Source organism: Pongo pygmaeus, chromosome 19 (assembly GCF_028885625.2).
Source record: "Pongo pygmaeus isolate AG05252 chromosome 19, NHGRI_mPonPyg2-v2.0_pri, whole genome shotgun sequence".
NCBI classification, from domain to species: domain Eukaryota; kingdom Metazoa; phylum Chordata; class Mammalia; order Primates; family Hominidae; genus Pongo; species Pongo pygmaeus.
In genome coordinates, this window is record NC_072392.2 from 18,880,658 (window position 1) to 18,906,718 (window position 26,061).

General features: G+C 50.6%; 1 protein-coding gene across 2 annotated transcripts in view; it reads right to left on the minus strand.

Annotated features, from left to right (window-relative positions):
- Positions 1-781: 781 nt before the first annotated feature.
- The window catches only part of NT5M (5',3'-nucleotidase, mitochondrial), a 33,785-nt gene continuing 8,505 nt past the window's right edge, over positions 782-26,061 (minus strand). The window contains exons 3-5 of one of the 2 annotated variants that reach the window (XM_054459209.2): positions 14,978-15,038; positions 3,526-3,640; positions 782-1,634 (exon numbers count right to left, since the gene is read on the minus strand). In XM_054459209.2, the coding sequence (XP_054315184.1) occupies positions 1,492-1,634; positions 3,526-3,640; positions 14,978-15,038 (319 nt within the window). In that variant the 3' untranslated portion in view covers positions 782-1,491. Of the gene's footprint in view, positions 1,635-3,507; positions 3,641-14,977; positions 15,039-26,061 lie in introns of both variants that reach the window. The other variant, XM_054459208.2, reaches the window with a different exon arrangement.

The window sequence follows — 26,061 nt, forward strand, 5'->3', positions numbered from 1 at the left end:
CTAAGGTGGGTGATGGAGCCCAAGCTCCTGAGACTATAAGAACAAGAAATCAAAAAGCTCAGCCAACCTTGGGCCATGGGTGCCTTCCCCTTGTCTTCTCTCCTATCTGACCCTGCCTCCAGGGCAGCCCAAAGCATCTGTCATATAAGGCAGAGAGGCTTGCCAGGAGGGCCCCAGAGCTGGGGTGAGTTGGGGGCGTGGGCAACCCATGTTCCCTTCAACGGCCATGATGGGAGAGTGGCCAGAGCAGTAAGGGGAAAGGCATAAGGACAAGAAAGTGGTCCCAAAACCTCTCCAAAGGGTAGTGGGGAGGTGGCTGGTTCAAGCTGTCACTTCCCAGTGGGTCAAAAGGAACAGAAGCTGAGGCTCTAACACCAGCCTTCCCCATAGGGCTCCTGCGATCCCATAGAAACTTGGCCTTGGGAGAAGAGCGGAGGACAGGGGACCCTGCTCTGGGGCACTGGGGCAGGTGCGGGAAGGAGGCACTTGAGAGAGCAACCGAGTGTCTGGAGCCCATCTCCTAAACCTCACCAACCAGAGGGGGTGGGTGGCTCGAGGAGACCACCGCTAAGACCCGTCTCCTAAGCCTCACCAACGAGAGCAGGTGGGTGGCCTGAGGAGACCATCGCTAGGGCCCACCCTGCGAGGCACGGGCTGAAGTCATGGCTTCCTCCGCCTGTCTTCAATGCAGTGCAACCGCCCAGACACTTATAAGACCTGAAGCTGGGTCCCTAGAGGCGGCAGATGCTAGAGGATCTTGGGGCAGGTCACAGCCTTGAGCTACACACATGAACAGGATTTATTTTTCATGCACTCAACACATGTTCAAGCCTACGGACTCTCTGCTGGGCCCTGAGCGGGGCCCTGGGAACAGAGGTGTGAGAAACCTCTGAGCTGGTTGAGGCCAGGGCCAGTATCGTCCCCCAGCACAGAGCCTGGTGGCCGCTGTTACCTAGTGAGTGTTTGCTGAATACACAGAAGGTCATGTGGGGTGAGCAGGTTGGGCAGGGCAGCTGGAATAAGGGGTGCTGTGGCTGAGACCATGAGGGGCTCGTCCCCACCTGGAAGCACCTCAGTCGCCGGGTTCCTGGTCCTCCTTGCTGACGGCTGCAGACTCTGGGAACAGGGAACCCCCTTCTGCCTCAGAGAACTTGCCTAGGGAGTGGAGACGGCCACCAGCCCCCTGAACAGTGGCCTCAACTCCTCCCTGTCCTGAGCCCCTGGGCTTCTGGCAGCTTGCAGCCTGCTGCCTGAGGTCAGGCTGAATGGCCTGGGACCACGTGTCTATGTCCAATCGCCCAGAGGGCCCAGCCCTGCCCCGTGATCAGGTTAAGGCCTGGCAGGGCTGGGGAAAGGAAGGGACATGCAGCAGGAGGTCATGGGGCCCAGGAGTCTAGGAGGGACTCCCAGACCAGCGTACTGGCCCCACAGGCCCCGAGGTGGGAGCCCTGAGGTCAGAGCCCCACAGAGGAGCCTGAAGCACAGTCCAGCTCAGCAGGGCCGCTTGCTGTCCAGAATGGCCTTCCAGTCGTCTGCCCACGAGTGCAGCCTGCGGCGCGGGGGCTGCAGCTGCAGGTGCTGGTTGTGGCAGGCGGTGAAGAGGACATGCTCCCAGCTGGGGGTTGGCTCGGCCCCTGTGGGTGGGAAAGCGGCACTCAGCTCAGCAGTGGAGACCTGGAGCGCAGCCGCCTAGGGCGGAAACCTGGGTATCCAGGCAGGCATCTGGCCTTGCCGAAACTTGTTTTCTCTGTAAAGTGGTGACTGCACGCACACCCGCCTTCGCAGCGGGTGTGAGGATGGCACGAGATGCGGCAAGGAGGCCCTCAGCATGCGCAGCCAGCGCTCAGTCAACAGGGACTGACTGCAGGCCACTGTCACCACCACACTGCCAAGGGACATGTGCCCTGCCTCCTAATGGCTTACACCACATGGTGTTCCCCCAACTTCCCTCTCCGTGCCCCGCCATCCTGATGGCTTACACCACACGGTGTTCCCCCAACTTCCCTCTCTGTGCCCCGCCATCCTGATGGCCTGGTGTGGGAAGGCCAGGTGGCACCAGCTCTGCAGCTCACCAGCCGCTGACCACAGGCCCCTGCAGCCTCTTCAGGCCTCAACCCCTCGTGTCCACACTGGTGCTGCTGGTGAGACGCCACCCCTTTGGGTTATACACCCGCCCCCAACAACCTGTGGCTGGAGATGGAGGCCAAGCCAGCCTTTGGGCCCTCAAGGTCACGGCCCCCCACAGGCCACTGTCTGCCCTGACTCTGGTGGGAACCCACGAGGCTGGGGAGGGTGAGGTGGGGTGGGGTGGGTACACTTGTGGAGTCCACCCTCTGGATGCAGTGATGGAGGTGGGCATGTTTCCCAAGCCAGTTCTAAAACAATCAGGGAAAAAATAGAATGTATATTCCCACTGGGGTGTCCAAAAGACTCGACCTGAAACTACTGACAGCTACCAGGAGGAGGTCGAAAACCAGGCCAGGGCAGAGCCAAGAGGCAAAGAAACAACACTCACGGGCAGTTTCAACGCCTAGATTCGGCCGGCCGAAGCCGTCCTCACCCCTCTTTCCAGTCAGGTAAACCAAAAAACTTCCCCTCTCCTGTGCTGTGTTGTGTTTTGTTTTGTTTTCTCAAGACAGGGTCTTACTCTGTCACCCAGACTGGAATGCAGTGGTGCAATCACAGCTCACTGCAGCCTCTACCTACCCAGCTCAGGTGGTTTTCCCACCTCAGCCTCCAGAGTAGCAGGGACCACAGGCATGCGCCACCATGACCGGCTAATTTTTTTGTTGTTTTTTTTTTTTTTTGTAGAGACAGGGAGTCTCACCATGTTGCCCAGGCTGGTCTCCAACTCCTAGGCTCAAACAATCCTTCCACTTCAGCCCCTGGAGTAGCTGGGACTACAGGCATGCACCACCATGCCCAGATTATTTTTTGTAGAGAGAGTCTCGCTATGTTGGCCAGGCTGGTTTCACACTCCTGGGCTCAAGCCATCCACCCGCATCAGCCTCCCAAATTACAGGCGTGAGTCGCCACGCCCATCTCCCTCTCCTTTTTACGGCAGTTCAAGGTTGACTGGCTTGTTTGGTTTTTGGGAGGGGGGTCTTCTGTCCCAACCCACCTTCCCCGCAGGAGCTCTGCTCTGCCCTCCTGTCATTCATTGCATCAGTCCACATTGCTTTTGGGGGAAAAAATGGGTTTTGTTGCTAAAAACAAACATTTGGAAACCAGAGTTGAGTCCCCATGTTACATGAGGAAGACAAGGCTTTGAAGCTGAAGGGACTTCCCCAAGGCCACCCCTCAAGCTAACCCTAGAGCCGGCACCCACTCCTCCCAGCTCCCAGGAGCACCAGGCCACAGCGCATACAGAGGGGGCCTCGTCTTCCCGAAGGGGAGGGGCTCAGTGCCTGGCAAACAGCTGGTGACTAAGTGGCGCAGGAAGCAACTGAGTGCTCACTGCCCAGGAGAAGGGGGCCAAGGCTGGGGCCCTCCCCACGTGCTCCTCACCTGTCGCAGGCCACTTGCCTGTGATGTCTGGCCGGTCGTCTATGAGAAGGTCAGCAGAGACCACGGTCTTGTCTCTGGTCAGCACAATCTGCTCCAGAAAGTCAGGGCCGAAGTACTTCTCCACCCAGGCATACTGGACGCAAACACGCGGGGGCAGGTGGTGAGAAGAAAGTGACATCAGACCTGGGAGCCGACCAAGAGCCGAGGGCAGGGGTCAGCCTAGACCTCAGCTAACAGGCAGGGAGGGACAGAGGCCTGACACCAAGGCCCAGCGCCAGGCAGTCAGTGCTGGGAGGGAGTCCAGCCCAGGACGCCAGCACTCAGGGAGCGCACATGGCTGGTCCACACCCCAGTAGCTAGAAAGCAGCAGAGTCACGACAAACCCAGCCCTGTCCCCTCTTCACACCCAGCGAACACTGCACAGCGTAACCCAAACACAGGGAGCAGAGGGCGGCCATGTGTGCCACCCCTGCCACCTGCTGGACCACTGCCACCTCCTGCCCCACATGCATGTGGGCAGTGTGTTCTGTTAGGCACTGAAGAAAGAAAACCAAGACAAAAAGCAGTTCCCACCCTCAGGGAGCTTACAGCTGAGGAGGCAGCGGTCAAGGCCCTCTTAAACAATGGTTACATAACACCTGGGACAGGCCTACAAAGAAGCCACAGGCTGCCCAAGGAAGGCTTTCTTCAGGACAGGCAAGCTGACCACAGGGGCACCCCTAGCACACAGCACATTCCAGGCGCTAACGGACATGGAGCAGGGTGTGTCTGGGCCGATGGACAGCAAACTGGGGTGCTGGTGCTCCCCAGGGGGCGGGGAGCAGACCAGGGCCTGGCAAGCCACCGGCATCCTCTCGTCACTGGTGGGCTCTCGGCATCCTTTCCCTTTGCCTCGATTCCCTGGGGAAACTGACATTTTCCTATAGGGTAGCAGGTCCTGGCTGCACTCACCACCCCAGTGTAGCCAGGGGTGGGCGCGGCCTAAGCACGGCACCTGCTCTGGCCCATGGGTCCCCAGGCACCCTGACTGAGCCCTGCCCAGCTCCAGGCTGTCTCTACAGCCACCCAGATTCCAACACCCTTGTTGATTTCTGACATTGGGGACCAACGCCTTAACTCACAGACCCTGTTACAACTACAGAGGTTAACCAGCAGCAGATTTTAAGCACAAGAGGGGCAGGACTGGATGCACTCTTTCCCAAAGCTCCTCTGGTTCCTGCATAAACAAACGGAAACACTGAGTGGCCCAGGCTGCGCAGGGAGCTCAAGGCATCAGCTGCCAGCCACCCTGGGGCAGAGCCGGGCAGGTCCTTGCCCTCCCAGGGACTCCGTTTTTCCCTGTGTATGACAAGGGAATGGGACATGGGTGCCTTAGGGTGGCTTTCTTCCAGTTGGAGGTCACTTCAGGAGTCCCACTTCACAAAGGCAGACACCGCATGACCCTCTGCAACCGGCCAGCACACGGGACATGAGAAAAGGGCCGGATCTGCAGAGCAGACCAGCCCTACCGCTGTCCCAGCGCCACCTTTCCCTGTGGCCACCTCACTTGCCACGCCCACCCACAACGACCTCCTCTCACTGCTTGACTGTACTATGCTTTTTCCTGCTCAGAGCCTCACATGTGCCATTTCCTCTGACTGGAACATTCCTTCATGGACACGTGTGTGCACACATGCACACACGAGAGAACATGTGCACACACACATGCACACACACACACATATGCACAGGGCCCTTCTCCTAGCCCAGTGAGCACCTATCCTTCTAAAGCTGTCACCTCCTCAGCCTTCCCTGAGCTTTCCCAGTCTAACTGTCCTTCCTAGCAATGTCACAGTCGGAGCTATACATCCCTATAACTTACTTCACATCTTCCCCACAGGACTCTAAATTGCTGGTGCAGCCTGGATGGGGAGCAAGAGCCCGGAGCTAACGTTTTTAGCAGACCTACTCCACAGGCATGCAGTGTCCGTCATCGTATCTAAGCCTCACGGCAACCTTCCAAGTAGCCAAACTTTCCTTACTTGTGTAGTAATTTAGCCAATATTGCATGAGGTACAGTTCCAGGAACCAGAGAGACGATGGTCAACAGGAGACCCATGGAGTGCACATAGCAGGAGGAGGCACACAAGCCACAGACAACGCCAGCCAGGGGGCAAGGGCTCTGCAGTCAGCACAGAGCTCCAGCCTCACACAGAGGCCTCACTGCAAAGGCGGCATCTGCTCCAGACCCGACTGACAAGGCGGCCGGCTCTCCACAGGTCGGCAAGAACATTCCAGGCAGAGGGAACAATAAACACTGATGTTCCAAGGCAGGTCGGTGCTCAGGTGTTTGAGGAATGGGGAAAACCCTGGAGTGTGGCTGGAACATGGAAAATCTGGGAGTGTGGGAAGAGAAGGGTCAGGTTTTGTTTTTTTAATTTCCACTGCATTGTGACCGATGCTTTTGTAAGATACGAAATCAAATCATGTGCCTGAACACTGCATCAGACAAACTGCCATGAACGTTTCCAATCACACACACCCAGTTTCCGTGTTTCACCTTGGACCGGCACCAGTCTGCAGACAAAATACGGAGCTGCTCTGCAGAAAGGGTTTGTGTGGGAAAATGATGTGCCACGACAGTGGTAACGAGATCCCGTAGAGATGAAGAAATGGAGGCTCAGAGAGGGTCTGTGACTTACTGGGGTCACATAAATGGCAAAACAAAGTGGGCTGTTTGTATTGAGTTGTGAGAATAGTTAATGTGTTCTAGAAACCAGTCCTTTATCAGACAACGCATTTTGCAAATATTTTTTCATGATCTGTGATTCATCTTTTCATTTTCTGAACAGTGCCTTTTGAAGAGCAGAAGTTTTATACTTTTAGCTTTTATATGTATATATGTTTTTATATGTATTTAACCCATTTGGGGTTAAATTTTTTTTTTTTTTTTTTTTTTTTTGAGACAGAGTCTCGCTCTGTCACCCAGGCTGGAGTGCAATGGCGCGATCTCGGCTCACTGCAACCTCCACCTCCCGGGTTCAAGCGATTCTTCTGCCTCAGCCTCCCAAGTAGCTGGGATCACAGGCGCCCGCCACCATGGCCGGCTAAGTTTTTTGTGTTTTTAGTAGAGACAGGGTTTCACCACGTTGGCCAGGCTGGTCTCAAACTCCTGACCTTGTGATCTGCCCACCTTGGCCTCCCAAAGTGCTGGGATTACAGGCGTGACCCACTGCACCCAGCCAGGGTTAAATTTTATATATGGTAAGAGGTAAAAATAGAAGAGGGCATGGGGGCCCCCCTGAGCCCCCCAGAGCCCAGCCATAAGCACTTATGTGGCCACTGCGCATAGATACCACCAGCTTCTCATGTGAGTATCTCTATCCCTCAGCAGGTTGTCTGGTCCCTGTGTGGTAACATAGGGATGAGAACAGCATCTACCTCGTGGGTGCCTTTGGGGATTTAGTGGGAAATTATGCATCAAAGTCTCAGTACTGCACCTGGCACACAGAAAGTCTTCAGAAAAAGGATTCTAGCTTTTTGTCTTACCCTCAAATTTAGGCCCTAAGTCTGGTTCTGATACATATGAGCTGGGGACCTTGGGCAAGCCAGTGACTTCCACTGTGAGGTCAGTTTCCTCACAGTGTTCCTGGTATGATCAAATAAAAAACTGTGAGGACACCTGGAGTAATGCCTGATACAGACGTACTAAATAAATGTAATTATTATAACTAGACTTTTGTAGCCCCAAATCATCTACATAAAGCAACTAGAACTATTAATTTGGCAAAGTAACAGGATACAAGGTCAATATAAAAAAATCACATGTATTTTTGGAATAAAACTAGAAATCAATAACGAGGAATTTTGGAAACTATACAAACATATAGACGTTAAACAACATGCTCCTGAATGAAGTGAGTCAATGAAGAAATGAAGGAAATTGAAAATTTTATTGAAACACATGATAATGGAAGCACAACATACCAAAACCTATGGGATGCAGCAAAAGCAGTACTAAGAGGGAAGTTTATAGCTATAAGTGCCACATCAAAAAAGAAGAAAATGCTTTTGTGGGGGCTTGAATTTTAAAAAAATAAAAAAAGAAGAAAAACTTCAAGTAAACAACCTAATGATGTATCCTAAAGAAACAGAAAAACAAGAGCAGGCCAGGTGTGGTGGCTCACGCCTGTAATCCCAGCACTTTGAGAGGCCAAGGCAGGCAGATCACAAGGTCAGGAGATCGAGACCAGCCTGGCCAACATGGTGAAACCTCATCTCTACTAAAAAAACAAAAATAAGCTGGGCATGGTGGCACCTGCCTGTAGTCCCAGCTACTCAAGAGGCTAAGGCAGGAGAATCGCTTGAACCCAGGAGGCAGAGGTTGCAGTGAGCCGACATTGTGCCACTGCACTACAGCCTGGGCGACAGAGCAAGGCTCCGTCTCAAAATTTAAAAAAAAGAAAAGAAAAGAAAGAAAAGAAATAACAAAGATCAGAGCAGAAATAAATGAATATGAAATAGAAAAATACAAAAGATTGGTTTTGTGAAAAGAAGCAAAAAATTGGTTTTTTGGAAAGGTAAACAAAATGACAAACCTTTAGCCAGACTAAGAAAAAAAGAGAGAAGACCCAAATAAATAAAATCAGAGATGACAAAGGAAACATTACAACTGATATTACAGAAATTGAAAGGATCATTGGTGGCTACTATGAGCAACTACATGCCAATACATTAGAAAATCTAGAGGAAATGGACAAATTCCTAGATACATGCAATCTACCAAGATTGAACCATGAAGAAATCCAAAACAAACAGACCAATAACAAGTAACAACAACTGAAGCCATAATAAAAAGTCTCCCAGCAAAGAAAAGGCCGGGACCCAATAGCTTCAGTGCTGAATTCTACCAAACACTTAAATAACTAATACCAATCCTACTTAAACTACTCAGAAATATGCAGAAGGAAGGAATACTTCCAAACTCATTCTATGAAGCCGGTATTACCGTGATACCAAAACCAGACAAAAACACATCAAAAAAAAAAAAAAGAAAGAAAGAAAACTATAGGCCAATATCACTGATAAATACTGATGCAAAAATCCTCAACAAAATATTAGCAAATGGAATTCAACAACACATTAAAAAGATCATCTGGCATGACCAAGTGGGACTTATCCCAGGGATTCAAGGATAGTTCAGCAAATGCAAATCAATTAATGTGATATATCATATCAACAGAATGAAGGACAAAAAAATGATTATTTCAATTGGTGCTGAAAAGGTATTTGATAAAATTCAATATCCTTTGATGATAAAAACCCTCAAAAAACTGGGTAAGGAACATACCTCAACATAATAAAAGCCATATATGACAGACCTATATATGGCTAGGATCATACTGAATGGGGAAACACTGAAAGCCTTTCCTCTAAGACCGGGAACATGACAAGAATGCCTCCTTTCACCACTGTGATTCAACACAGTTACTGGAAGTCCTTGCTAGAGCAATCAGACAAGAGAAAGAAATAAAGAGCATCCAAATTAGAAAGGAAGAAGTCAAATTATCCTTGTTTGCAGATGACATGATCTTATATTTGGAAAAACCTAAAGATTCCACCAAAAAACTACTAGAAATGATAAAGTCAGCAAAGTTGCAGGATATAAAATCTGAAAAAAACAGGAAGAATCCTGAAAAAAACGGGAACAATCTGAAAAAAAATTAAGAAAGGAATCCCATTTAAAATAGCTACAAATAAAATAAAATACCTAAGAATTAACCCAAGTAAAAGAGCTCTACACTGTAAACTATAAAACATTGATAGAAGAAATTGAAAACACAAAAAGTGGAAAGATATTCATTCCATGTCCATGGATTAGAAGAATAAATATAGTTAAAATGTTCATACTACCCAAAGCAATTTACAGATTTAATGCAATCCCTATTAAAATACCAATGACAGGCCAGGCGCGGTGGCTCATGCCTGTAATCCTAGCACTTTGGGAGGCCGAGGCGGGCAGATCACGAAGTCAGGAGATCAAGACCATCCTGGCTAACACAGTGAAACCCCGTCTCTACTAAAAAATACAAAAAATTAGCTGGGCGTGGTGGCAGGCGCCTGTAGTCCCAGCTACTCGGGAGGCTGAGGCAGGAGAATGGCATGAACCTGGGAGGCGGAGCTTGCAGTGAGCCGAGATTGCGCCACTGCACTCCAGCCTGGGTGACAGAGTAAGACTCCATCTTAAAAAAAAAAAAAAAAAAAAAAAAAACCAATGACATTCTTCACAGAAATAGAAAAAAAAAACCCTAAAATTTACATAGAACCACAAAAATTCCAGAATAGCCAGAGCTATCCTAAGCGAAAGGAACAAAACTGGAAAAATCACATTACCTGACTTTAAATTATACTACAAAGCTACAGTATCCCAAATGGCATGTTACTGGCATAAAAACAGACACATAGATCAGTGGATAAGAATACAGAACCAGGCCAGGCGCAGTGGCTCATGCCTGAAATCCCAGCACTTTGGGAGGCCGAAGCAGGCGGATAGCCTGAGGTCAGGAGTTCAAGACCAGCCTGGCTAACATGGTGAAACCCCATCTCTACTAAAAATACAAAAATTAGCTGGGCGTGGTGGCACATGCCTGTAGTCCCAGCTACTCCAGAGGCTGAGGCAGAAGAATCGCTTGAACCCAGGAGGGGGAGATTGGAGATTGCAGTGAGCCGAGATGGTGCCACTGCACTCCCGCCTGGGCAACACAGTAAGACTCCATGTCAAAAAAAAAAAAAAAAAAAAAAAAAAAGAATATAGAACCCACAGATAAATCCATATGTCTACCTTTAACTCATTTTTGACAAAGGTGCCAAGAACATACATTGGGGAAAGGACAGTCTTCAACAAATGGCACTGGAAAACTGGATATCCATATGCAAAAGAATGAAACTAGACCCCTATCTCTTGCCATATACAAGAACTACTAAAAGAAAACATTGGGGAAACTCTCCAGGACATTGGTCTGGACGAAGATTTCTTGAATAGTACCCCAAAAGCACAGGCAACCAAAGCAAACACGGACAAATGGGATCACATCCAGTTAAAAAGCTTCTGCACAGCAAAGGATACAGTCAACAAAGTGAAGAGACAACCCACAGAATGGGAGAAAGTATTTGCAAACTATCCATCTGACAAGAATATATAAGGAGCTCAAACAACTCTATAGAAAAAAATTTAATAATCTGATTTTAAAATGGGCAAAAGATCTGAACAGACATTTCTCAAAAGAAGACATATGCTGGCTGCGTGTGATGGCTCACACCTATAATCCCAGCACTTTGGGAGGCTGAGGTGGGCAGGAGTTCAAGACCAGCCTGGGCTACATAGTGAGACCCCATCTCTACAAGAAATACAAAAATTAGCCAGGCATAGTGGCACACGCTTGTAGTCTCAGCCACTTGGGAGGCTAAGGTGGCAGGATTTATTGAGCCTGGGAAGTCAAGGCTGCAGTGAGCCATGATTATACCACTTGTACATCAGTCTGGGAAACAGGGCAAAACCCAGTCTCAAGAAAAAAAAAAAAAAATTAGTCAGGCTTGGTGGCACACACCCATAGTCCCAGCTACTCAGGAGGCTGAAGTGGAAAGATAGCTTCAGTCCAGGAGGTTGAGGCTACAGTGAGCTATGTTCACACAACTGCACTCCAGCCTGAGCTACAGAGCGAGATCCTGTCTCAACAACACAAAACAAAAGACATACAAATGACAAACAGGTATATAAAAAGGTGCTCAATATCGCTGATCATCAGAAAAATACAAATCAAACTACAAGGAAATATCATCTCACCCCAGTCAAAATGGCTTGGATGTGGACTCTTGTTGCCTTTGCTCTTTTGTTTAGTTTGATCAGGAGGACAATCCACCATCAGTATGCCCCTTCTTCTGGAAACAGCATCTCAACTCCTCTGGGAAGCCATGCCTCTGCCACCAGCTGCAGCCTTTTAGGACAGTCCATTAGGGCACCCAGGGCTGGGTGCGGGAGCCGAGCTCAGCTGATGGGCCTCCCTCTCCTGGGGACTAGGAATCTTGGGCAATGAAACCCAAGGATGGAGAAAGGGCGCTCCAGCGTCTTGAGCTGTTAGCTGGAGAGATGGTCTGCGGGCTCTGCCCCTGCGGCCTCAGGCCTGCTTCCTCGGGCTTCCCTTTGATTCCCTGAGCAAAGCAATAACCTTCTAATCAGTCCTGCCTTTGTTCAAGTGAGCCAGAGCCTGTTGATGTTGCTGTGACTGGGGTCCTGACACCCCTTTCCTCTTAAATATGCGCTGTTTCCAAATCCTCTCCAGTGAATGCAGGCTACCTCCAGGGGAACACACTGGCGGTGGGCACAGGCTCTTGACAGGCAGACCCAGAGCAGGCCTCACTGGCTGGCCAAGCGTCAGACCTGGTAAATGAGCTGCCTCATCCCTCTGAGCCTCAGTTTCTTCATCTGTCAAACCAGAAGAGTTTTCTTGTTTCACAGGCAGCTGTTGTAAACCTCAAAAGCGAGAATAAAAGGACAGTGCCTGGCATATCAAAGGTGTCAAATGAATGGCAAACACTGTTACTCGCAGGTTTATTAACTCTCTGTTGGACAAATGAATCTACTCATTTAACAACAAACCCTGAGTCCTCCCAGCGTGACACCCTGCGCTGGGTGCTGGGCTTGACAGTCGGCAGGAGGGTGAGAGCCCAGCCTGCACAGGTCCCAGCCCAGTCGGGAGAGGGACCAAGAACAAGCCACAGACGAAAACACAAACCCATTTCAAGTGGTGGGAAGCGTTATCCAAAAAACAAGATGGAGAAAGAATACACTTTAATATGACGGTCACGAAATGTGGGGAGACTTCTGGGCCAAGGCCTCATGGACAAGAAGGCACCAGGCCTGGGGGTGGGAGGAGAACATTCCTAGCCAAAAGCTGCTGGAGAAGCACACAGAGAGGGGGGCACAGTGGGTGGAGAGGCAGGCAGGCCCTGCAGGTCATGCTCAGGAGGGTGTATGTGGTTTTTAAAGGAAAACCATTCAGAGGTTTCAAGTCAGGAGCTGCCATGATCTGCTCCGTGAGAGACCTTGTCAGCCTGCATGGAACTGAAAGGAGCAGGCAGTTTAGGAGGCCCCATCAGCTGTACTGGGAGTAAATGCCAAGGTGCTGGCAATGAGAAGACAGAGAAGCAGACAGGTGCCAGGCACGTTTTTGAAATCGGTCCCACAGGACATGGGACTCACCAACAGGTTGGAAGTGAGGGCTTAGAGGAAGACGTCATCAGGACGGCCCCTGATTTCCGACCTGAGGCCACCAGACAGCACTGCCATCCACTGGGAGGGAAGGAAGGACGTGCACAAGGAAACCAGCACCCCAGGGACAGATACATTGGGTCTGAGTGTCTGGAGCTCAGAGCGCAGTCCCGGGCCGGGGCAACACAGGTGGGACAGCCTGCACAAAGACAGTATCTAAATCCCCAGGAACGGATGAATGAGGCCATGTTGTTCATCTCACTCCCACAACTGCTGGTCAACCACCGTGACCACCCAGTGAAACTCCAGCTGAAACAGTGACTCTAGTCCCGCAATCCTTAAACTTGAGGGTGTATGAGAATCACCTGGCGGGCTCGTCAGGCCCACATTGCTGCTCCCAGAGTGTCTGATTCGGAAAGTGCAGTGTGGGGCTGAAAAACATCCACTCCTAGGGAGTCTCCAAGGGATGCTGACTCTAGTTTGAGGACTCACTTTGGGATCACTGCTCGACCAGAAACAGTGGGCCTGGCCCTCACTCTGAATCCACATTGACTGGCTGCAGGTAAGATACTCCTCTCTCCTGAGTATAACTGAACTCGTGCTCCTAGCGTGTTAAAAGGGGGTCAGCGAAAGCTGGCCATGGTGGTGTGTGGTGCGCACCTGTGTTCCCAGCTACTCAGGAGGCTGAGGTGGGGGGATCACTTGAGCCCAGGAGTTCGAGGCTGCAGTGAGCTGGGATGGCTACTGTGAGTGGCCACTGCACTCCAGCCTGGGTGACAGAACAAGACCCACTCTCTAAAAACACGAGGGATGTCAGGGTAACTAGGGAACAAGGTGTCATGAGGACATGATGAAACAGTGGGCACTAAGCACCCACATAATGCCAGAGCAACTGTTCAGCAAGTATGATTCCCACTGAGCACACAGAGAGCACACTATGTTGGCTGAATGTGTGAATTTCTTTTTTTTTTTACGTTTTTTTGTGGGGGGACAGTCTCGCTCTGTCACCCAGGCTGGAGTGCAGTGGCGCAATCTCAGCTCACTGCAACCTCCACCTCCCAGGTTCAAGCAATTCTGATGCCTCAGCCTCCCGAGTAGCTGGGACTACAGGCATGAACCACTACACCCAGCTGATTTTCGTATTTTTAGTAGAGATGGGGTTTCACCATGATGGCCAGGCTGGTCTTGAACTCCCAGCCTCAGGTGACCCACCTGCATCGGCCTCCCAGAGTGCTGGGATTATAGGCGTGAGCCACTGCGCCTGACCATGAATTTCATTTAAATATGGAATCCAGGCCAGGCACGGTGGCTCACGCCTATAATCCCATCACTTTGGGAGGCTGAGGCAGGCAGATCACCTGAGCTCAGGAGTTCGAGACCAGCCTGGCCAACATGGCAAAACCCCGTCTCTACTAAAAATACAAAAAAAATTACCCGGATGTGATGGTAGGCACTTGTAATCCCAGCTACTCAGGAGGCTGAGACAGGAGAATCACTTGAACCCAGTGATCTTGGCAGTGAGCCAGGATCGTGCCATTGCACTCCAGCCTGTGCGACGACAAGAGTGAAACTCTGTCTCAAAAAAAACGGGAATCCAGAGCGGAAAGGTCATGTGAAGAACATGAAAGAACTCATGTCTGAAGGTTTGACGCCCCCAGAGCAGGAGGGGCTCTGGACTGAAGATCTTGCCTTCCTCAGCTCAGGAAGAGCTGCTCCGACGTCCCCAAGGAGGGCCGGCCCTGACCCCTCTGGCACGAGTGCCCTCCTCCAGGGCCACAGACCTTTCCTCTGGGTTTGGCAACTGCAAGTTCCCAATTTCCAGAAAGGTCTCAATTTCATGCAACTCTAATTCTTTTCAATAAAGATAAATAAAGCGAGTGTATAGCAAAATGAACTTTACCCACCTCACCTTTTTAAGACTTTTCATGTTAATGCATCCACGTGCCTCTAGGCCCTCCCCAGGCATGGTTCTCACCCTTCAAAGGCCTGCTCTGGGCCAGGCTAACCTGACACAGTGACAGGCACCCTTCCTGGAGAACCTGCGTCATAAGAGGCCCCATCTAGAGCCTCAGGCTGGAGAGGGCCTTGGGGAGCAGAAGCTGCTGTCACAGAGGTTGGGGAGTGCTGTGAGGGTCCATCCCCTTTCCACAGGCAGGCTGAGCCCCGTACCCCTCACCGATGATGCATGGGGTAAGGGCTCAGCTGAGCAGACGCACGCCTTACCTTCTCATAGGGACAGTACTTGAACATCTTGATGGGGCTTGTGCAGATGAAGACGTCAGTGCTGTCAACAAGAGAAAGGAGGTTGAGCCTGCAGCCCCACGACTTCACTACCCCGAGGCCTTCAGCACCTGCCCTGCCTTCACAGGGCTGGACCCTCTGAGTCTGAACCCTTCCCCTGCTGTGGGAGACCCACTCCCCTGTACTACATCCACACCAGAGGTGTCGGCCTCACGTGTCTGTCCTATCCCATGGCCCTGGGCAGCCACATGACCCTACCCTGGCCATGGGCAGCCAGCTCTGGGCTGGACATCTGACTGGAGGGCCTCCTGCAATGCAGAGTGGTAAGTCGAGAAATCTATGAGGAAGAAGGATTCTGGCATGCAAGTCCCCTGGCCTGGAGAACACAGAGAAGGAGCCTACTACATGCCAGGCTGAGCCCTGCAGTGATTGAGTCCCTGAAACACAGGCTTGGCTTGGCTCTGCATGAGGAGCGCCACATCCCCAAGGTCGTAGCTCCACGGGGGAGCTGACCCAAATGGCCTCCCAGGTGCCTGCGCCCTCATGCCCACAGGGCCCCAGCCCTCACTAATGGAGCCACCTGGTCCCAAACACCCTCATGAGGCTGGCGTTCGCCACTGGAGCCTGTGCCTCCTGCGCGTCTTGCTGAGCCTCTGGAAGATGGCACTTTGCTGACGCTTTCTCTCTGGCAAACGCGTCCCTCGACAGGCAGAGGTGAGACTCCTGGGTCCCTGGCACAGGGTGTGCCCTCTCATTACCTGATACTTGGCACTACCTCCACCAACCACGCCATCCCCTTTCCTAAAGACTCAGCCTCTCCCCAGCATCCTCACTCCTGCCCCAACCAAAACTGGCCTCACACGAAGGGAGCACCTCCCCAACTCACCTGAGTGAGAGCTGCCTCTTTCTCACCCCCCACAGACTTCAGAGATGGCAGGTGAGGGCGGCGTCTGCCTTCTCCACTGCTCCTTCCAGATCCCTGATGCCAATGCCCACACCCAACAGCACACCCCTACAGCCCTTCCTAGCCACTGTCACCTACCATTGCCAGTTACTGTCCCTTATGCACCTCGCTCACTGGCTCGCCATCCTCTCCACTCCTGCTCTATCACCATCCTCAGTGACTTGACACACACATGTCCACGTATATGTGTGTGCATAGGTACAGATCCAACACCTTGTCGCGCAGTTCCTAACCCTCCCCACCTCCAAACACCTTCCTCTCCACCTCCAAACACCCAACCTCCAATACCTCTCCTACTGTCACCCCCCGGAGCTTGGAATCACTTCCTCCCAAATCCTCGTCTCAGGCTTTGCCTCCCTGGCCACCACCCACGACGCTTCAGTAAATGCGTTCTCTCATCCTGCACTCAACTCTTCAACCTCGTGGAGACACCCTCCTTGTCCCAGCTTGGCGGCCTGCCTTCATCCAGCTGGGGCCCAGCCTTCGCTGCCATCCTCTGCTTGTGCTTCTCATCCTCCACCCAGGCCTGTCTCGCCAGGCCCTGAAGGAGCCCAGCTATCCCACTGCTCCCACCTGCACCCAAGCAACTGAATGTTGCTGGAGAAGAAAATTCACATCATCAGTTGGACTTGTTTCACCTTCAATTCCTGACACCAAGCCAGGGCCTGCAGCTGCCTGGCAGCTCTCTCCAATGCCCTCTCTGGTGCTCTGGGCACAGCCAGGACACACCCGCCCCATTTCCTCAACCTTCTTGTGGGTGAGACTCCAAGCCCACCTCATCATGGATCTGGAGACTCGCCTGCTGCTGGGCTCACTTCTTCCTCCCTTCCTGCTGCACAGGAGGCAGCCACGCCACTCCCCTCTCCTGGGCGCCACCTGTGCCCTGGACCCTCCCCCTCTGCCCTTCACAGACACTATGCCCTGCAATACCCGCTTGCTATCCTCCTCCACGATCCTCATTCAAACGCGTGCTGGCACCTCCTGAATGCCTGCTTGCTATCCTCCTCCACGATCCTCATTCAAACGCGTGCTGGCACCTCCTGAATGCCTGCTTGCTATCCTCCTCCATGATCCTCATTCAAACATGTGCTGGCACCTCCCACCTTAGATATATACACACACAGCCTTGACCCCCACACTCCAGGTGCTCCCTTCGAAGCAGAGTGTCCCCGACAAGCTGCCTCCACCTGCCGACCCCACTCGCTCACCTCCTGCTCCTGCTTCAATCCACTTTAGACTGGGCCTGCCCCTTCACTCCACAGAAATTGCTCCTTGTCACCAAAGACCCTCGTGTCCCTCTGTCCAATGCCCATCTCACCATCCTCACCCACAGGTACTCAGCCCAGCTGGCCACGCTAGCTCTCCTGGGCTCCCCTATCCTGGGTCCTAGCCTGCACTCCTGGCCTCCTGATCCTCGACAGCCACCTGGCCCAGACTCCCCGTCTATTCCTCTCTTGACCGCCCCAGGTTGGGTCTAGGCCCTCGGGGGCTCTCAGCCTGCACTCCTGCTTTAAACACCATGTGCGTGCTGATGCATCCCAACCTCTCTCAGCACCAAGTTTCCACCCACCTGGACGCCTCACACACCTCACACAGGATTTCCAACGTGGGACACATGATCCCCTACTCCTAAAGCATTTCCCTCCCTGAGTCTTCCCTCAGTTCCTAAACTATTTTAGATAAACAGAGATGATAAAGACGGAGCTCTGCTCAAGCAAAACACCTAAAAATCACCTATTTTTCCTACCTTTATTCCACCCCCAATATCAGATCCATCCCCAGGTCTTATGGGTCCCACCAAAGCACACGTCATCTACCCGCCTCTCTCTACAAACCTCACCCCAGTCAAACTGAGTCATCTCCCACTGAGCGGCTGCAACCACCTCCACTGACTCCCCAACTTCCAGTTCTCACCCCTCCAAGCCATTTCCACCCAGCATCCAGACTGACTCTTTTTAAACAGCTTTACAGAGGTATAAATAATAATCAACATGCAATAAACTGCACATATTAAAAGGGTACAATTCAATAAATTTGAACATAAAGACACACATGGGAGGCTGGGCGTGGTGGCTCACGCCTGTAATCCCAGCACTTTCGGCGGCCAAGGCGAGCAGATCACCTGAGGTCAGGAGTTGAAGACCAGCCTGGCCAACACGGTGAAACCCTGTCTCTACCAAAAATAGAAAAATAGCCGGACGTGGTGATGAGCACCTGTAGTCCCAGCTACTCGGGAGGCTGAGGCAGGAGAATCACTTGAACCCGGAAGGCGGAGGTTGCAGTAAGTCGAGATCACACTACTACACTCCAGCCTGGCAACAGAGCGAGACTCCGTCTCAAAAGAAAGAAAGAAAGAAATATATACAAAAAGTAAAAGACACACATGGGAAACCCAGATCACCACAATCAAGAAATAAACACACCCGCCACCCGCAAAGGTTCTCCTTTGTTATCTCTCCCAGCTGCCCCTCCCGTCCCTCCCTGCCCCTGGGGCCCCAGGCAACCACCCATCTACTTTCCATCAGTACAGATTGGACAGTATTCTCTAGAATATTACATAAAAGAAAGTACAGTCTATACTCTGTTTTGCCTGGCTTCTTTCATCCAGCAAAACTATTCTGATATTCGCCCATATTGTTAAATAAATGTATCAACAGTGTGTCCTAATTGTTAAATGTATCAATAGTTTGTCCTAAATTTTTAAATGTTTGAGTAAACATGTCTTAAAAGTTTATTGAGATAGAATTCATATATCCTAATATTCACCTATTTTAAGTGTATAATTAAATAAATGTTAGTATATTTACAGGGTTTTACAGCCATCACCACAATCGAATTTAAGGACACTTCCATCACCCCAAAAAGAAGCCCCATTCCCATTAAGCAGTCACTCCCACGGCCCATCCCCACAGCCTGGGGAACCAGGGGCTGCCTAGCTCTAAGGATTTGCCTCTTGTTCAGAATTTTTTTATTTTCTAAGACAAGGTCTCACTCTTGCCCAGGCTGGAGTGCAGTAGCTCGATCTCAGTTCACTGCAACCTCTGCCTCACGGGTTCAAGCGATTCTCCCACCTCAGCCTCCCCCTAAGCAGTTGGGATTACAGGCACCCACCACCATGCTCAGCTAATTTTTGTATTTTTAGTAGAGGTGGGGTTTCACCATGTTGCCCAGGCTGGTCTCAAACTCCTGACCTCTGGTGATCCACGTGCCTTGGCCTCCCAAAGCGCTGGGATTACAGGTGTGAGCCACAGCGCCCGCCCCACAATATTTCATATAAATAGAATCCTACAATACGTGGCCTTCTGTGTCTGGCTTCTTTCACTCAGTATCACGTTTTCAAGGTTCATTCATGTTGCCACATGAATGGGTAGGTCATTCCTTTTTTTTTTTTTTTTTTTTTTTTTTTGAGACGGAGTTCTGCTCTTGTTGCCCAGACTGGAGTGCAGTGGCGTGATCTCGGCTCACTGCAACCTCCGCTTCCCAGGTTCAAGGGATTCTCCTGCCTCAGCCTTCCGAGTAGCTGGGATTACAGGCATGTGCCACCACGTCCGGCTAATTTTGTATTTTTAGTAGAGACGTAGTTTCTCCATGTTGGTAAGGCTGGTCTCAAACTCCGGACCTCAGATGATCCGCCTGCCTCAGCCTCCCAAAGTGCTGGGATTACACACTTGAGCCACCGCGCCCAGACTTTTTTTTTTTTTTTTTTTTGAGACAGTCTCGCTTTGTCACCCAGGCTGGAGTTCAGTGGCACGATCTAAACTCACTGCAACCTCCTGTTTCCCCAGTTCAAGTGATTCTCCTGCCTCAGCCTCCCAAGTAGCTGGGATTACAGGTGCCTGCCACCAAGCCTGGCTAATTTTTTTTGTATTTTTAGTAGAGACGGGGTTTCGCCATGTTGCCCTGGCTGGTTTCAAACTCCTGAGCTCAGGCAATCCGTCCGCCTCAGCCTCCCAAAGTGCTGGGATTACAGACGTGAGCCACCATGCCCGGCAGTCATTCCTTTTTATAGCTGAAACATATTCCATTGTGTGGCTATGTCACATTTTAAATGTGATGGATGATCCATCCATCACTTAGTGGATACTTTGGGTTGTTTCTACCTCTTGGTTGCTGTGAATAGTGTTGCTGGGACATTCGGGTACTAGTATTTGTTTGAATACCTGTTTTCAATTCCGTTGGGTATATACCTGTGAGTTGAATTGCTGGCTCATACAGTGAGTCTATGTCTAACTTTTTTTTTTTTTGATCATGGAGACTTACTCTGTCACCTAGGCTGGAGTGCAGTGGCATGATCTCAGCTCACTGCAACCTCCGCCTCCTGGATTCAAGCGATTCTCCTGCCTCAGTCTCCCAAGAGCTGGGATGACAGGTGTCTACCACCATGCTTAGCTAATTTTTGTATTTTTGGTAGACAGGGTTTCATCATGTTGGCCAGGCTGGTCTCAAACTCCTGACCTCAGGTGATTCGCCCTCCTTGGCCTCCCAAAGTGCTGGGATTACAGGCGTGAGCCACCATGCCCGGCCTAACATTTCAATGAAATGTTTTTCAAGGTGTTTTTCCACACTGGCTGCACTATTTTATATTCACATCCACAATGTGAATTGTGGTTTTTTTAGAGACAGTCTCACTATGTTGCCCAGGCTGGCCTTCCAGCCTTCTGTTGCCCTTCTCAGCCTTCTGAGTAGCTGGGGGCACAGGTAAGTGCCACTCGCTCAGCTCCTCCTTGTGGTTTTGACTTGCATTTCCCTAATGACTGATTATGTTTTCATGTACTTACTGGCCATCTGTATATCTTCATTGGAAAAATGTCTATCCAAATTCATTGCCCCAAATCCAATTTTAAAAACCTAAATTGGCCGGAAGCGGTGGCTCACGCCTATAATCCCAGCACTTTGGGAGGCCGAGGTGGGCAGATCATGAGGTCAGGAGATCGAGACCAACCTGGCTAACATGGTGAAACCCTGTCTCTACTAAAAATACAAAAAATTAGCCAGGCATGGTGGCAGGCACCTGTAGTCTCAGCTACTTGGGAGGCTGAGGCAGGAGAATGGCGTGAACCCGGGAGGCGGAGCTTGCAGTGAGCCGAGATCATGCCACAGCACTCCAGCCTGGGTGACAGAGCGAGACTCTGTCTCAAAAAAAAACAAAAAAACAAAAAAACAAAAAACAAAAAACAAAAACCTAAGCTATGGCCAGGAACGGTGGCTCACACCTGTAATCCCAGCACTTTGGGAGGCTGAGGCAGGTGGATCATGAGGTCAGGAGATAGAGACCATCCAGGCTAACAGGGTGAAATGCTGTCTCTACTAAAAATACAAAAAATTAGCCAGGCGTGGTAGCATGCGCCTGTAGTCCCAGCTACTCCAGAGGCTGAGGCAGGAGAATCGCTTGAACCCGGGAGGCAGAGGTTGCAGTGAGCTGAGATCGCGCCACTGCATTCCAGCCTGGGTGACAGAGTGAGACTCCGTCTCAAAACAAAACGAACAAAACAAAAAAAAAGAAACCCTAAGTTATGGCCAGGCATGGTGGCTCACTTCTGTAATCCCAGCACTTTGGGAGGCCGAAGAGGGCTGATCACACGAGGTCAGGAGTTCGAGACCAGCCTGGCCAACATGGTGAAACCCCATCTCTAATAAAAATACAAAAATTAGCCAGGTGTGGTGGCGGGTGCCTGTAATCCCAGCTACTCAGGGGGCTGAGGCAGGAGAATCACTTGAACCCGGGAGACGGAGGTGGCAGTGAGCCAAGATCATGCCATTGCACTCCAGCCTGGATGACAAGAGTGAAACTCTGTCTCAAATAAATAAATAAATAAATAAAAACCTAAGTTACAGCTGGGCACGGTGGCTCACGCATGTAATTCCAGCACCTTGGGAGGCCAAGGTGTCAGGAAGTCAAGAGGTTAAGAGGTCAAGACCAGCCTGGCCAACATGGTGAAAACCTGTCTTCACTAAAAACACAGAAATTAGCCAGGCGTGGTGGCGAACACCTGTAGTTCCAGCTACTTGGGAGGCTGAAACAGGATAATTGCTTTTACCCAGGAGATAGAGGTTGTAGTAGTGAGCCAAGATGGCACCACTACACTACAGCCTGGGGGACAGAGTGAGATTCTGTCTCATTTAAAAAAAAAAAAAAAAAAAAGGCCAGGCATGGTGGCTCATGCCTGTAATCCCAGCACTTTGGGAGGCCGAGGCAGGCGGATCATGAGGTCAGGAGATCGAGACCATTCTGGCTAACATGGTGAAACCCCATCTCTACTAAAAAATACAAAAAAAAATTAGCCGGGCGTGGTGGCGGGTGCCTGTAGTCCCAGCTACTTGGGAGGCTGAGGCAGGAGAATGGTGTGAACCCAGGAGGTGGAGCTTGCAGTGAGCTGGGATCGTGCCACTGCACTCCAGCCTGGGTGATGGAGCGAGACTCTGTCTCAAAAAAAAAAAAAAAAAAACCTAAGTTAGATCACATCAATCTCTCTTCAACCTCACCCTCCGCCCACCACCGCCGCCCCCCACATGCTTCCTAAGTTCCAGTGCCAGCTGTCCAGTTCCTTTATGTTACTCAGACAAACAAAGGCCTGGCCCGGCTCAGGCATTGGCACCTACTCCTCTCCTGGCCTGCAAGGCCTGTCCCAACTCTTCACTGACCTGTTCATTCTTACTCTTCAGGTCTGATGTCAATTCTCAGCTCTCTACAGCCAGCTTCCCACCCTACCCAAAGCAGCCCCTTCCCTGTTTCCTCTGCAGCACAGCCCCTTGTTTAGTTCCTTCACTAAGCTGATCACAATTGGAAATTATTTTAGTTTACATGTTGTCATCTTCCCTGCTGTGAGACCTGCCCTGAAACTTGAGACCTTAGGTGTGTTATTTACATATATATCCCCAGTGCTAGCATAGTACTGGGTGCATATTAAGTTGTAAAATATATCTGTTTAATGAACCCATGAATAAACTGCCTCTTACTCTAGAATTCACAACAGTGAGCACCATGTTAAAATCAGGTTTAAGTTCTTATCCTTCTAAATGAGTGGTTTCCTCCAAAATTGTTAAAAAAAAATTTTTTTTAAATCAACAATTACTATGGGATTATGCAAATGAAGTTATTCACTTGGCAAATAGTTTGAGTGTGTGATGTGCCAGGCATCATTCTGGGAACTGAGAACAGAGCCAGAACCAAGACAACCCCTGACCTCAGGGGGCTGACACTCGAAAGAGGAAGGGACAGACACAGACGTGTAATTTCAGCTTAGAGCACACACTCAGGGTCATGGGACAGAACGACCAGGAGGGGAGGGCAGAGACCTCAGCTGCAGTGGTCAGGGAAGGCCTCTGTGAGGAGGCAATGTGCGAGGTTCTCAGTCTGAAAGAGAAAAACAATCTGGCTGTGTAAAGAACTAGGGCAGAAACATTCCGGGAAGATGTAACAAGAACAGAGGTCCTAAGACCAGAAACACGTGTGGCACATCCAAGGGGCAGAAAAGAAGCCAGCGTGACAGGAGCAGAGGAAGACAGAGGTTGGAAAGGAAGGCAGGGTCAGATGGCAGACAGCCTTCCCAGCCTGGCCAAGGGACAGCGGGATTTTACCACAAGATGAAGCCAGCAGAGGGCTTTCAGTGGGGCTAACATCATCTGAATTTGGTTTAAAAAATATCACTCTGACTGCTGGGTGGAGCATATAAATTTGTAAATCTATATTTAAATATGTAGGGGGGTGCACTTCAAAAGGTCTGGAAGCATACACACCAAATTCTTAACTAGAGCAAGAAGAGTGGGCCAAGGTGGGTATATGCAGGGAGAGAGGTCAACTGACACATTTTCACACACGCTCATGCTATTGGAGTCTTTTATAAGAATATATTCGGCCGGGCGCGGTGACTCACGCCTGTAATCCTAGCACTTTGGGAGGCTGAGGAGGGTGGACCACCTGAGGTCAGGAGTTCAAGACCAGCCTGACCAACGTGGTGAAACCCCGTCTTTACTAAAAATACAAAAAATTAGCCTGGCGTGGTGGCGGGCGCCTGTAATCCCCGCTACTCCAGAGGCTGAGGCAGGAGAATCACTTGAACCCAGGAGGCGGAGGTTGTAGTGAGCCGAGATTGCACCACTACACTCCAGCCTGGACGACAGAGTGAGACTCCATCTCAAAAAAAAAAAAAAAAAGAATATATTCATATATTCCCGAACAATAAAAAGAATGGTCACCCCTGAAGATATTCCAAACCAAGCTCCTCAGAACCTGAGGCTCTGCCCAGGGAAGCCCTATCTCACGCACAGAGCTTCTGGAACAGGGCAGGACGTGCCACAGAGGCCATCTCAGGAGAGTCCCCTGGGCGTCTGCTCAACTGTTCCCCTCCTACCTGGAGTCGGCTTGCCCTTCACTACCTGGCAGGTTCCTTTTCATTCCTCAAGATGGCAGCACAATGGTGCGGCCTCCCGGGGAGAAGCAGTTCTTGCCTGCCTGCTTGAGCCCCAATGCCACAATTACTTTGAGATCTATGTTCCAATGCCTGTTTACCAGGGAACTCTTTGAAGGTAAGAACTCTCTTACCTATTTGTGTGCCCGCAGCCCCTGGGATGAGGCCGAGCATGCAGCAGATGCTGGATAAATAGTCATGAGGGTGACTGATCAGCCTTGGTCTCTGCTGCTGGACCCACATCTCTTGTACTCAGAGTGCCCACTTCAGCACCAGATACAGTTACTGACGAGTCCCTTCGCTTTGTCTAGATACTGGGCACAAACTGACCATAGGAATCTTCTACCAAGTTAAGAGCCAAATGGAAATAAAGAACCACTGGGTATGGTCTAGATTTGCATTCCCAAACGGGAATTTCTGCAAAGGTATTAATCGAGAAGCTATGAAAAAATGTTCCAGGCTAAAATACCTTTTTTTTTTTTTTTTTTTTTTTTGAGACAGATTTTCACTCTTTTTGCCCAGGTTGGAGTGCACTGGCGCAATCTCAGCTCACCACAACCTCCGCCTCCAGAGGTTCAAGCAATTCTCCTGCCTCAGCCTCCTGAGTAGCTGGGATTACAGGCATGCGCCACCACATCCACCACGCCCAGCTAATTTTTTATTTTTAGTAGAGACAGGGTTTCTCCATGTTGGTCAGGCTGGTCTTGAACTCCCGACCTCAGGTGATCAGCCCACCTCAGCCTCCCAAAGTGCTGGGATTACAGGCGTGAGCCAGCGCCTGGCCTAGAATATCTTTTTTTAAGAGACAGGGTCTTGCTCTGTTGCTCAGGCAGGAGTACATGGTGTGATCATAGCTCACTGCAGCCTTGAACTCCTGGGCTCAAGTGATCCTCCTGCCTCAGCTTCCCAAGTAGCTAGGACTATAGGGACAGGTCAGCATGCCTGGCTTCTTTTTATTATTATTATTTTTTTTTAGTAGAGACAGGAGCTTGCTGTGTTGCCCAGGCTGGTCTCAACCTCCTGGGCTCAGGTGATTCTCCTGCCTCAGTCTCCCAAAGTGATGGGATTACAGACATGAGCTACCAAACGCCACCCAGGCCAGAATCCTTTTTTTTTTTTTTTTGAGATGGAGTTTCACTCTTGTCGCCCAGGCTGGAGTGCAATGGCGCGATCTCGGCTCACCGCAGCCTCCGCCTCCCAGGTTCAAGCAATTCTCCTGCCTCAGCCTCCCAAGTAGCTGGGATTACAGGCATGCGCCACCATGCCTGGCTAATTTGTTTGTATTTTTAGTAGAGATGGGGTTTCTCCATGTTGTTCAGGCTGGCCTCGAACTCCTGACCTCAGGTGATCTGCCCACCTTGGCCTCCCAAAGTGCTGGGATTACAGGTGTGAGCCACCGCACCTGGCCTCTAGAATACTTTTGAAGAAAGCTGCATCCCTTACTACCCCAATGAAGTGTCACAAAGCACACAAGCAGTTAAAAGCTCTGAAAAGTTCTATGGTGAAGAAGCCAATCTAATCCATTGTTTCCCATACTGTGGGGGCTTAACGATGCTTTTCTTGCGATACGCCTATTAAATCTTACAGAACGGCAACAGCAGCAGCTAGCATTTGCTGAGCACCTGCTATGTGCCAGGCACATATACTGAGGACTTTCTCCTTATCTCCGTTTTACTGAAACCCAGAAAGTTTAA